The sequence below is a fragment of the Camellia sinensis genome, chromosome 4 (genome assembly GCF_055761805.1).
Source record: "Camellia sinensis isolate YWXY chromosome 4, ASM5576180v1, whole genome shotgun sequence".
In the NCBI taxonomy this organism is placed as follows: Eukaryota; Viridiplantae; Streptophyta; class Magnoliopsida; order Ericales; family Theaceae; genus Camellia; species Camellia sinensis.
In genome coordinates, this window is record NC_138964.1 from 66,591,108 (window position 1) to 66,602,944 (window position 11,837).

Consider the following 11,837-nt stretch of genomic DNA (forward strand, 5'->3'; position numbering starts at 1 on the left):
CCTGTTTTCTTTTGTTATTTAATTGACGCCAATAGTCAGAGGTCAGATCTGTCCCCATATGTGCTTTTTTTTTACTAAAAAAAATTGATATGATTTAAACTCTTAGTTAATTCAAGAGAAAAAGAGGAGAAAAAATCCATTCATTTTTTACAGAGTCGAGTTCCACAATAGCGGCCGAGAAATGAGCAAGGTAACTTAGTTGGCTAAATTGTGGGATTTAAATAGAAATCTAAATCTCAAAATCTCAATTCAAATAAAAAATATTAATAATAATAGTTGCGTACTTGAAATTATTTAAGGGAGCTAGGTTTACAATAGTGGCCAAGAAATGAGGGTTAGGTTTTCTACTGAATGAGTCTGAGTTGTTGCATTCACATTTAGGCCAGATCATTAAGATCATTGATGTATGATCGTGGTCAAAACAGTCAATAGGGGTTTGGTAGAGGTGGTTTCTAGGTGCATGCATTTGTGGTAGAGAGGGCAATGGAGGGAGATGAATGATACTATTGTTGTCGGTTTGTAGACGATGGAAATTTTTTCTATATAATGAGGATGTTTGGTTGTGGGATAGTATACTCTTTTTTTGATTTTGAAGAATTTTTAAACTAATATTGACTGAAATATTATATTAAAACATAAGTGATTACTTTGCAATAAAGACTGGAAATACATTTATAGAGCAGCTCCTACACTCTATTTATTCATGATGTGCAATTTTATAAATTTTTATAAAATCTTCTATAAATCACTCAATTACAATAAACTAAAAAATCGATAAAACCAAATCTTGTTGTATGGTCAACCTCAATTCCTCAATCAACAAAATAGAAGATTCAGTTAAGTGTTAAATTTTCTCAACCATGTTCATTTAGAGCCACAATATTTTGGAGCCCTCTCTATTCAAACAAATCATGAAAATTTTACTATACAAATTGTCCATGCTTTGAGGTCTCCTACATTGATCACTACAAGAAAATGCATTTTTGGCGACTAAAGTTTTAGTCGCCAAAAGTAAGGATTTTAGTCGCCGAAGCCTTTTCCCGACTAAATATTTTGGCCGCTAGATTTGTCGCGGGAACACGGTCGGGGAAGGTTTTGGCGACTAAAAAAAATTTAGTCGCCAAAAGTCCTATAAATGGCTACTAATGTTTTAGTAGGGAAAAGTACGAGGTATTGGCGACTAAATATTTTTTAGTAGCCAAAAATCATAAATTGGCGACTAAATATTTAGTCGCCAAAAGTTTCCAAATAAAATTAATTTTATTTTTAGCGACTAAAATTTTTAGTCGCCCAAAGTATCATTTATTATTAGCTACTAAATATTTAGTAACCAAAAAAAATTAATTTTCATTTTTTTTTTAGCTACTAAACTATTTAGTCGCTTAAAGTCTCATATATTTTTTACTACTAAATTTTTAGTCGCAAAAAAATCTTTAGTTTGTTTTTGGCTACTAAATTTTTAGTGGCCAACAAGTTTTATTTAGTTTTTTTGGCTACTAAACATTTAGTCACCAAAAACTTTATTTAGTGTTATTTTTTTTTTTTATTATTATTAATTTCTGCACAATCTGTATTTATTTCGTGCAACCTGCACCCTGTATATAAACAAAACAATACATATGTCTATTTCTATTTCACTTTCAACCTCCAAAAATTTGGTCTTGTAACATCAAATTCTATACAAACCAAATATAATCCAACCCAAAATAATAATTCCATACAAATAGATAATCATACAAAAATGATGTCCTCCGTATACAAAAAAGAAATATCCACTTTGTGAACTATAGAAGTGAAACATAATCCACATCTGATTCACAAATCATTTTACTGTAGACAACAAATACCATAGGCCTGCTAATTTTCATATCACAACTACCAATCTATCATCCCAATGAGTAAATCAACTGAGAAAAAACACTAATAAAAAGCACAAAAGACTTAAAGGCAGAAACCATGTGGAATCTTTAATCAATCTTTTAATAAAGCCGAAGGATGGAGGAAACAGATAAAAGCACATAATAATCTCTTCCCGCTGCAACAAGACCAACCCATTTTGGTTTCTGTCAATAGGTCCTCAAAACAGAGCAGAGCACACCCTGCAAAGAATTAAATGACAAGTCAAAAAACAAATTATATCACTACTACCAAAGTAGCAAATTTTAATTCATTTGATGTAATATTATAGATATATATATGTTTATGCTAATAGCATAGACACAATGAATAGAGAAGTCTACTTGCAATTAGTGCCATCAGCATTTTCAAACTTTCAAGGCAGCTTTGTGAACCATAGTTTCCTTGTGGATTTGGTGGCAACTCTTCTCCACAAGGTCAAGCAACTTCTCCAAGTTCATAGCCCATGAATTCAAAATGTCATTGCTGTCCTTTGCTGCCTGGAAACAGACTATACCCATTGGCCGATCAATCTTTGCTACCAGCGCTTTAGAGACAACCATCTCTGAAAGATGCTTCTCAACTTCCTGAGAAAGAGAGACAAATATGTAACTCTTCATAAAACACATGGATTCAGATACATGCAACATCACAACAATCAGCAACAAGATATGAAGAATATTGTCATACACAGGTGTGTCAACCCAAAAAAAAACTATTGCAGCAAACAAACTTGAAGTGCAGTATGCAGTAATCCAATACAGAGGTAAAGGAATTAAAACAAGCACCCTCCAGATAAGATTAATAATAGCTCCCATTTTAAAGGGTTCTGCTTTTCTTTTTCTTTTTTTTGTTCCTCTGTTTTGTATTTTTTATTATTATTTCCCTTCGCATTGTGTGTGTGTGTGGGGGGGGGGGGGGGTTGTTGCAAAACTGGCAGCCTGCCCTTAAGGAACAGTATGGAAAAGCTTAATAGTAAGTACTAGTTGTTTGAGATAGTATAATTGTCAATAAAAAGTTATATATCACATGTGATGTTTCATACTATGTATCATCTAATACAATATAAACAAAAGAATAGAAGGAGTATAAATTCATTGTTCTTAAATGAGGGAATTTCAAATTATTGACCGCAACAAATATCAAATAGGCCTAACAAAAAGCTGAAAATAGGAAATCAAAAGAAGAGAGTGCGTTTTAAAGAAAAAAAGAAAAATAAAAAGAGTACACAAATTCCTGTATAGGGCAATAGAAACTCAATAGAATCAAAGACATTAGCAGGGTAACTAATTTCCATAGATAGAAATAGTATTTTGCAAAATGTAGCGTCAATATGCACACGCTAAAACATAACACTTGCACAAGATTAATAGATGCCCAAAGGCTATGAGCATGGAGAGTTTGAGAAGAGTATCGAAGTACCAGTTATTTCACCGATCCCTAAAACATCATGGTGGTAGATATTACACATTTTGGTAATGATTAGTTTATTGGTGCTATCTCCAAGGTGAAATTCTCTATCCTAATCACTGGCAAAAGGAAAGGGTTTTTTTTCTCAAGTTCAAGGGATTTTAAGCAACTATGCCCACTTCTCTTATTCTAGTCATGGAGGTGTTACCAGTTGTGAGGTGTGTTGAAGACGGAGGTACACTGAGGAGATTCATTGTGGGGGATAGAGGAGAATTAGTATTAGTTTCTCACCTGCCTTTCTGTCATGTTATTTTTTGTGGAGCAGAAGAATGGCATCTTAGATTTCTCACTAGTGCTGATGTGTTTTATTGAAGTTGTTTGACCTATGAATAACATACGCAAGGTGAATTGATCCCAATGGGATGATTACAAAAAGAAGAACCTGAAACATATTATGAGAATTTCTATTTTTAAGAGAGGAGTTTGGTTTACAAAAGCTCCTTAGATGAAACATATTATGTTTAGACTGCCGCTGTATTGCAATCTTTCCCTTCTTACAATTGATAACCTGGAGAAGTGTGAGAATTTCTTTATTAGATAGTCAAAAAAAAGGAAAGCATTTTCTTTTCTTTTTTATCTCTAAGGAAGCACAAGTTAAGTTTCTTTACCGGTATCCACTTAGCTGGCTCTTTTCTCACAGAGGGAATCTCATATATTGCCTTGTAACAGCGACATATTTCAAGGTAATCATTGCTGTGTGAGTAGTACCTTCATATACAAGAAATTGCAACAAATTAAATCCAAAAAATTTGGGCAAAAAACAAATACGTATACAGCTTTCATCTGAAACTGCTCTAACATGTCTACATTGACATGGTTTTCATAAATCATTTTCTAGGTCTGTTTGAAAAACTAGTGAGAAATCAGTATCACCATAAAAGGTACAAGTCAAGTATCTGGGTCCTGCCATCTGCCATCGACTCTGCTGCTTTAGACAGTTACTGGATTAAGGTTCTTACCACTAATTTATAAGAATCTCTGTAATGAGGGTAACGCTAGAATTTTCTTTAATTAACTGAAAGAAAACCTTGCTTCTTTTTATCACAACCAAAGAAAAAAGATGCAAAATGTGCCCAATATTTAGCAAATTAGAGATCTTTATGTCTCAATAAAATTATACCACAACCTATTATTGGGTGTCTTTTACAAAACATTCCATCAAATCGTAACATATATATACATAATTTTTTTTAAAAATAAATAAAACCTTGAGAAATTTGGGATCTAAAACCAGAGTTTTGTTGACTATATATGGTTGAATCTAGGAAAGAGGCATTAGTTTGAGAAAGGAAAATAAACCTGAGATATGTGAAGCTTTACTCCCGGATCAAGTTGGCAAGTGTATTGTGAGCCAGGTTTGACTTCAATCCCTGTAAAATAAAACAAAATAAAATAAGGAAATGATATAGAAGATCATTTTCTAAACCCACTTTCTAGAGCACACAAGACTAGCATCATGATGTCCCATTGAAATCAAAACCAATTTGATGCATTTTGATGTCCCATTGAAATCCCCTTCCATGATAAGACCAAGAAAAATAATAATAATAATAATAATAATAAAATCCACTTCAAATATCTTTAGCTCTTTGACCCACTTTAGTGCGTATTCGGCTCTAACTCCCTACTTACGGGTCCGAATTACATTCTGTCAGTTCTCACAAGTCCTATTTGTCATGGGGAAACTGTCCGTGTGAGTCACACGGTGGTTCAGGGGCTGTTATGAATTTTCGCCCCCAAAACGCTTTTTTTCGACTAAGTTTAATGCATTTTCGACTCTAACTCCCAAACTACGTGTGCTAATTACATTCTGTCTGTTGTCACAGGTCCTATTTTTGACGGGAAAGGTAGCCGTGACATCCGTACAGTCGTTCGGGGGTTGATTCGCATTTTCGCCCCCTTAACGCCCTTTTTCGGTTAAGTTTAATGCATTGTTGTCCTATTGGAATTCAAGTGGAAATCATTTTCTGAACTCAAAATTTTTAACTAGCAAAAGGCTTTTCAATGGAAAAATTTTCACTGTGGGGAGTATGTAAACCAATCAAATATAGCAACCATTTGAGTCAAAATCAAAGCCATAAATGCACACCCACAACCATACAAACAACACCAATAGTTGTTCCTCATTAAGAACGTGGATAACATATCTATCCCACAATCCACACCTTAAAGCCTTACCACTAATAGCAGTTCCCACCATCATTTTGTGAGGGCCCAATTCCAATCCACTATTATAGAAAGAAACAAGAAGGCAACATAATTAATATCATATCTTCATACAAAGAAATACAATGACAACATAATTAATGCTTCATCACTCTTGCAACTGCAACTCTATTTCACTTTTCTGGCATAGATTTTCCATAGATTTTCCATCTCACAGAATTTAAACTACTAAATGCAGTTTGAAAGTAACAGTACATGACAAAGTACAAGCATTCGTCTCTTCCCATATCAGCATGAATTATTTCACCAAGACAGCTTCAAATTAATAGTTAGCTGGAAGCAAAATTGTAGATTCCATAAATTTGCCAAAGATTACTTCTACATGTGCTTCAACTAATAATTGCCTAGTGCCATGGCAAGAGTTCATGCTATCAAGCAACAAAAGTTTATCTTTCTTAATCAAAAATGATTCCCATGATGCCACATACCCGCAGATTTTATTTTTTATCTTTCTTAATCAAAAATTACCCAAACTTTTTATGCACATAAAAAATTTAACATGAATTCAATAATAATATTAAAAAAATCTTGAATTAAGAAAATCAGACATTCCAAAACAAATGATGGCAACACCTAAACACTTGGACACAACTAAGTAACTTCCCTCAAAATCAAATTCACCAAACAAAAAGGACAAGATTCTATTGTTGATAATGTTATTGCCAACCAAATCACCATGATAATTTGTGATAACACATGGTTCCACCATCCATTAAAATTTTCCCATGGTGCCACAAGTTTCTTCTTTTCTTTTCTTTTCTTTTCTTTTTCTTAATCAGAAATGAGCCAGGTTTTCATTGCACACACAAATTTTAAATCAATTCACTATGTTAAAAATGAATGAATTATGCACACAATAAAACAAATAAATTAACACCAACACCATTCATTACTTCTAACAGAATCAGTGAGAGCATCAGAAATTACCAACCACCAAAAAAATAAATAATAATAATTCAAACCAAGCTCATTGAGAAAAACAAAATCTAATTCAATTCTGACCCAGTTGCTTGAATTGAGTATGGTTTAATATATGAAAAAGGAAAAAAGACAAACAAAATATGGATATAAAAATTCAAAGAAAATCAAACCACCTATCAGATTCTACCCAGCTAAGGAAACATCATTTATTATTCAAATTCATTACATCTCTGTGAACGTAAATACTTACACACAGCTAAGCCCTCAAATTGAAATTCAGAAAACAAAAAGGAGGATGAGATTTCACAGTGACTCAAGCTTTTGTTATGCATAAAAAACTCAAAATCATTCAATCATGAGCACGAATAGCTATTAGGATCACAAAAATCACTACCTCCACCAAATCAAAGCAAGACCATTTTTTTATAATAAAAAAACAAATCAAATTGAAACCCATTTGCTTAAATTGAGTAGGATTTGAAATATAAAACTCAAAAAATAATAAAAAAATCAAAATCCATATGTAGAATACAGAACAAATTTCAATCCTATTAAGTGAAGAGGACTTCACCGAATTGAGTCGTAAAATTTTCCATTAACTTACCTACTAATAATATTCTTAAATTGTTCAGTACCTTAAATCAATTGCTATCTACCTAATAAAACCCTAGATCGGAGATGGTGAAATGGGGAAATAGAGGAGGAGAGAGAGAGAGAGAGAGAGAGAGAGAGAGAGAGAGAGAGAGAGAGAGAAACCTAAATGTGGCTGGGAGGGGGGCCGCGATGGTGAGCGACGGTGGCGAGAGCCGCGATGGTCAGCAGCGGTGGCGAGAGCCGCGATGGTCGGTGGTGGAAGTTCGATGGCAACTGTTAGCAGGGATGGTGAGGGTGAGGCTTGCTAGTGTTTGACATAGAAGTGTATATCGTGTGTCTGTGTGTGTGAGAGACAGAACAGAGTGTAAATAGATCGGGCGCCAAAAATAATTTGTTTCCCTCTAAAACAAAAATTTCAACCTTTCGCGACTAAATATATTTTTGGTCGCCAAATAACAATAAAAAAATTTTTTGGCGACTAAAATTTTAGTCGCCAAAGGTAAAAAAATAATTTTTTAATTTTCAATAGGCGACTAAATGGTTTAGTAGCCAAAACTCAACATACAGCGACCAAGATTATTTTTTGTCGCTGAAAATAAACGTTTGGCGACCAAAATTTTGGTCGCCAAAGGTAAAAAATTAATTTTTCATTTTTCTTTCGGCGACAAAATGATTTTAGTAGCCAAAACTTAATATACGGCGACTAAATTTTTTTTTTGGTCGCCAATTCTAGCATTTTTAGCGACTGAAATTTTTTTAGTCGCCAAAAACCAATATACCCCGACTAAAAAAAATTAGTAGCTAAATATTTTACTTTTAGCGACTAAAAAAATTAGTTGGTCGCCAATTTCATAACTTTTGGCGACTAAATTTTTTTTAGTCGCCAATTTTGGTCGCCGAATGTGCATTTTGTTGTAGTGGATGGTTTGGCCCAATACCATGAATGGTCATTATTTCCAAGATAAAAACAATATAATAGGACCAACAACTCTACCAAGGTTCAGGCTGCCTTTACTTTATGGGGTTCGTAGGAACCAATGTCCCCAATTAACACCTTAAAAGTTGAGGCATCAGATTAATACCATGAATGGTCATTTTTTTTTCTTCTCTATTTTTAAACAATGCCAAGGTAACTTAGTTGGCTAAATTATTGAACTAAAAGTGTTCATGGGCCATTGGTTTTATTTTGTGTACTTTTTGAACTATAATATGCACTTGTCATTGTGATACTTTGCAAACTTATTCTTTTTATTGATGTGTACAAAAACACTTACAAATATAATATGCACTTGTCATTATGATACTTTGCAAACAAGAACCTAATGGCACGCGTTTTGTTCTTAGAGTCACAGGGTGTGGCTGGGAGTATGAGCTTGAGAGAGGTGCAATACTTACAAATTGACGAATTTTACGTTTTTTTATCAATTTGTATATATACATATGGAAATTATTAACACATTATACTAGCATATTGTAGGTGTCAGATGCATCTAGTGGGCAGCAAGCTTCAAAAGAAAATGAATAGGCATGCATTTCTTTACTTTTAATGAATTTTTCAGCTTATTATGAATTAGGTTGCTTATTTCTCTGAATATCTCTTTGGAATACTTCTCTTTTCCGTTATATTTCTGCATGTATTTATGATATTTGCTGTGTATGAAGTTCTTGAAGGATATCACTATATTTCCCCATGTATTATGTCATATTAGATTTGTTGCTTCTGTGCTGCCCTCAAAACAACTAAACACATGAAACATATTGCTGGATCACAGGAAAAATAGTTATATCTAAAGTTCAGGTGAAGCTAACATGGATAAGGTTTTCAACAAGAATAACAAGTCAAGGGCCATAGATTCTAAAGCAGACCTTTAGGAACCCAGTTGCCACTCATAGTCCATCTCCGACACAGACAACACCCAAACTTGTCGGAGATAGAAACATTTTCATATGAATCACAGAGCTGAGATTAAATAACTAAAAAAATTCATGTCATGGACAACAAAAGCTGTAACTATTCTGGACTCCATGAAGAGATAGGATAAGAAACTTCACCTTAGGTCTTAGATATTCATGAACTTGGAAAGTCATTATTGTAACTTGAATCCATATTTTTGTCCCACACCATAGCTAAGAACTCAGAAAGCAAAATCAAGTGAAGAAACAAAATGTAGAAATGTTTTCGAGTAAGTTTGAAAATCAAGCAAAAACTAAATTCCTAAAAACAAGTACATAGTTAACCATTACGGCTTACACAATTAAAACACCAGTGAACACCAACATGATAAATAACAGCTGGTCAAATGAAAAGACAAAAAAATAATAATAATGTTTTACTTTTATTTTTTTAAAAATGACAAAAAAAAGAAGAAAAGACATGCTCAAACGACATGCCTTTATCAAGCACGACAACATGAGTTACTCGAGCAAACTTTAGATAATATATTAGGAATTATAAGATTATGCCAAACACACAACAATTGCCCAGTATTATTTACAGGAAACAATAGCCATGGAAGTTATGTAGGTTAAAAACACTCACGCATTATACTCCATTCAGAAAGACAAAAAAGGAAAAAAAAAGCAACACATTTTTCCTATGATAAATGAGTTGTGTTATATATGTGTTCATGTCAAAAAATGATAAATCCTAAAATGCCTTCGTAATGGGTGTTCACATTTGTTCTTCTTGAGACAGACAATGGCTGCAGAAATTACATAGCTAGGAACATTAAGAAACCATGTCTTCGTGAGCTAATCCACAACAAACAAGTTAAATCAAGAGAAAATGCAGTGTTGCTGCTGACAGAACTAATATGCCTGGACAGGTATTATGTTTTAACTTTTAGTTTGCTTTTTCTTTGTTGTGCATCAATTATCAGTAGCATGCTGTAGAGCATCCTTTGCCTATGTACTGCATCATTCTGCACGAGTGAGATATGCTTATTTCAGTAATTTCCATAGTATGCACGATTTTGCAGTGTTATTGCTATGGATTTATTGTTCTAACCATAAATTGATGCCACTATTTCTCATTTCAGGAGGAAAGACGTTAATTTTTTTTTAAGTGGCTTTCAGAATGAGGGAATACTAGATCCAATGCATGTTTTACTCATTTATCTCCAGAGCTCTTTACCTTAGCAAAGACCCTTGGTTGCTATTCTCCTTTTACACTTAGATCTTCTGGTATGCTCCTCAAGTAAAAATTCTTTTGCTGATAGTGAATAGAAGTATTAATTAAACTATGATTCTGGTGTCTCCTGTTTGCCTGTACTGATTGCTACAATATCTTGCCATTTGAAAACATTGACTTGCTGAATACCAGTTGAATTCATACTTTGTTTAATATGTTTATTATGCTACTTTGCACATTGGCCTAAACCAATCAAACAATTTTTGAATTATGTTTATTATGAACTGTTTCTGAATTATGTCCCAGATTCGATGTTGATGGCACCCGAAAATGACTTTTAGGAAGTAAGACAATCATTTTTAGGCATCCTTGTAGTCATTCAATTAGTTATGAGTTAGTGCTGATGGTGACATGGGGTAGCATCTATGCTTAGTTCAAGTTAGACTTCCTCAACGGAGTGTTTAATTGAGGCATGTTGCTTTAAAAGGGAACATCTATGAAGCAGCAACTACATTAATGCTTAATTGAATTAATGCCTTTTTTCAATCTAATTGCACTATACCCATAGGAGTGATTAAAATTGATAATTTTTATTTTGGCAGTATATAATTTTTATCATTAATGCCTGAAATTTTTGTTGCATAGGTGCAATGTGGTGATGTGGAACTTGAAAAGAAAATTGATGAGAAGATTGGCCACTTCATCGATAGAGTGGAGAAACACCCGAACAAGAAAATTGACGAGAAGATTGGCCAGTTCTGGATTGTATTTTTTTTCTTCATAAAAGTACTTTTTCCAAGTTTTTAGTTGTAATAACTTTCACATATGACTCAAATTTTGAGACTCAAATGGAATATTCAATTAAACTATAATGCTATATTGTCTGAATTCTTGTCATTGATATTCCTAGAGTGCTTAACGCTACTCTTTTTTTTTTTTTCCTGAGACGGTAACAAGATGGTCGCCAAAAATCGTGTTAGTGTTTTTCTTTGTTTTTTGTGATGGCAAAATAGTGGTCTCCATAAGTAGTTTAGGCGGTCGCAAATAATTTGCGACCGTTGTTTTGCCGTCGCAAAAAGTATTTGTCACCCCCACATTTGCGACCCCTATTTACTGTCGCATGGGCCGTCGCAAAAAGTCTTTTGCGACTGTTTTTTATTATTTGTGACGGTTTATGACGGTCGCAAAAAGTGTTTTTTTTAGTAGTGAAAGGATAAACATATGTATGTGTAATTAAAAATTTTAGGATAAATTAAAATACATCTTGTTGGGCTATTTTAATATTTTTTATTTATTTATTCTTTTTTTTTTTGTGACCTTTTGTCTTATTCATGAATCTTATTTTTTTTTAATGACTTTTTGTTTTATTCATAAATGGAGATTAATTGGAAGGTCATGGGTTTGGTGGTGAGTTAATATTTGGAGGTTTTGGAACTCTCCATTTTCTCTAGTTTAGTGGTCATTATTTTTTTGTGTAATTTGTAAGGTCTTAGTAGCCTATAAATTGTTCCTGTCATCTACTTTTTTCTAGACTAATTATTTTTTACACTTGAGAGATTACTAGCTAAAGAAGAGTGTTTTTTTCTTGGTAGAGCTTTAG

At 33.3% G+C, this 11,837-nt stretch overlaps 1 protein-coding gene across 8 annotated transcripts; it reads right to left on the minus strand.

The window, feature by feature from the left end:
- Positions 1-1,692: 1,692 nt before the first annotated feature.
- Positions 1,693-7,806, minus strand: LOC145824703 (26S proteasome non-ATPase regulatory subunit 12 homolog A-like). 8 transcript variants are annotated; one of them, XM_082925117.1, is made up of 8 exons: positions 7,270-7,793; positions 5,545-5,594; positions 4,666-4,736; positions 3,975-4,074; positions 3,799-3,874; positions 3,598-3,689; positions 2,241-2,483; positions 1,693-2,099 (listed from the first exon to the last, which is right to left on the minus strand). In XM_082925117.1, the coding sequence occupies exons 5-7, from the start codon at positions 3,818-3,820 to the stop codon at positions 2,265-2,267; spliced, it is 333 nt and encodes a 110-aa protein (XP_082781243.1). In that variant the 5' UTR covers positions 3,821-3,874; positions 3,975-4,074; positions 4,666-4,736; positions 5,545-5,594; positions 7,270-7,793; the 3' UTR covers positions 1,693-2,099; positions 2,241-2,264. The 8 variants fall into 8 exon arrangements, 4 of the variants coding, with proteins under 4 accessions (XP_082781243.1, XP_082781242.1, XP_082781244.1 ...); XM_082925116.1 differs by lacking the exon at positions 5,545-5,594; XM_082925118.1 differs by lacking the exon at positions 7,270-7,793 and having other exon boundaries at positions 5,545-5,793.
- Positions 7,807-11,837: the final 4,031 nt, after the last annotated feature.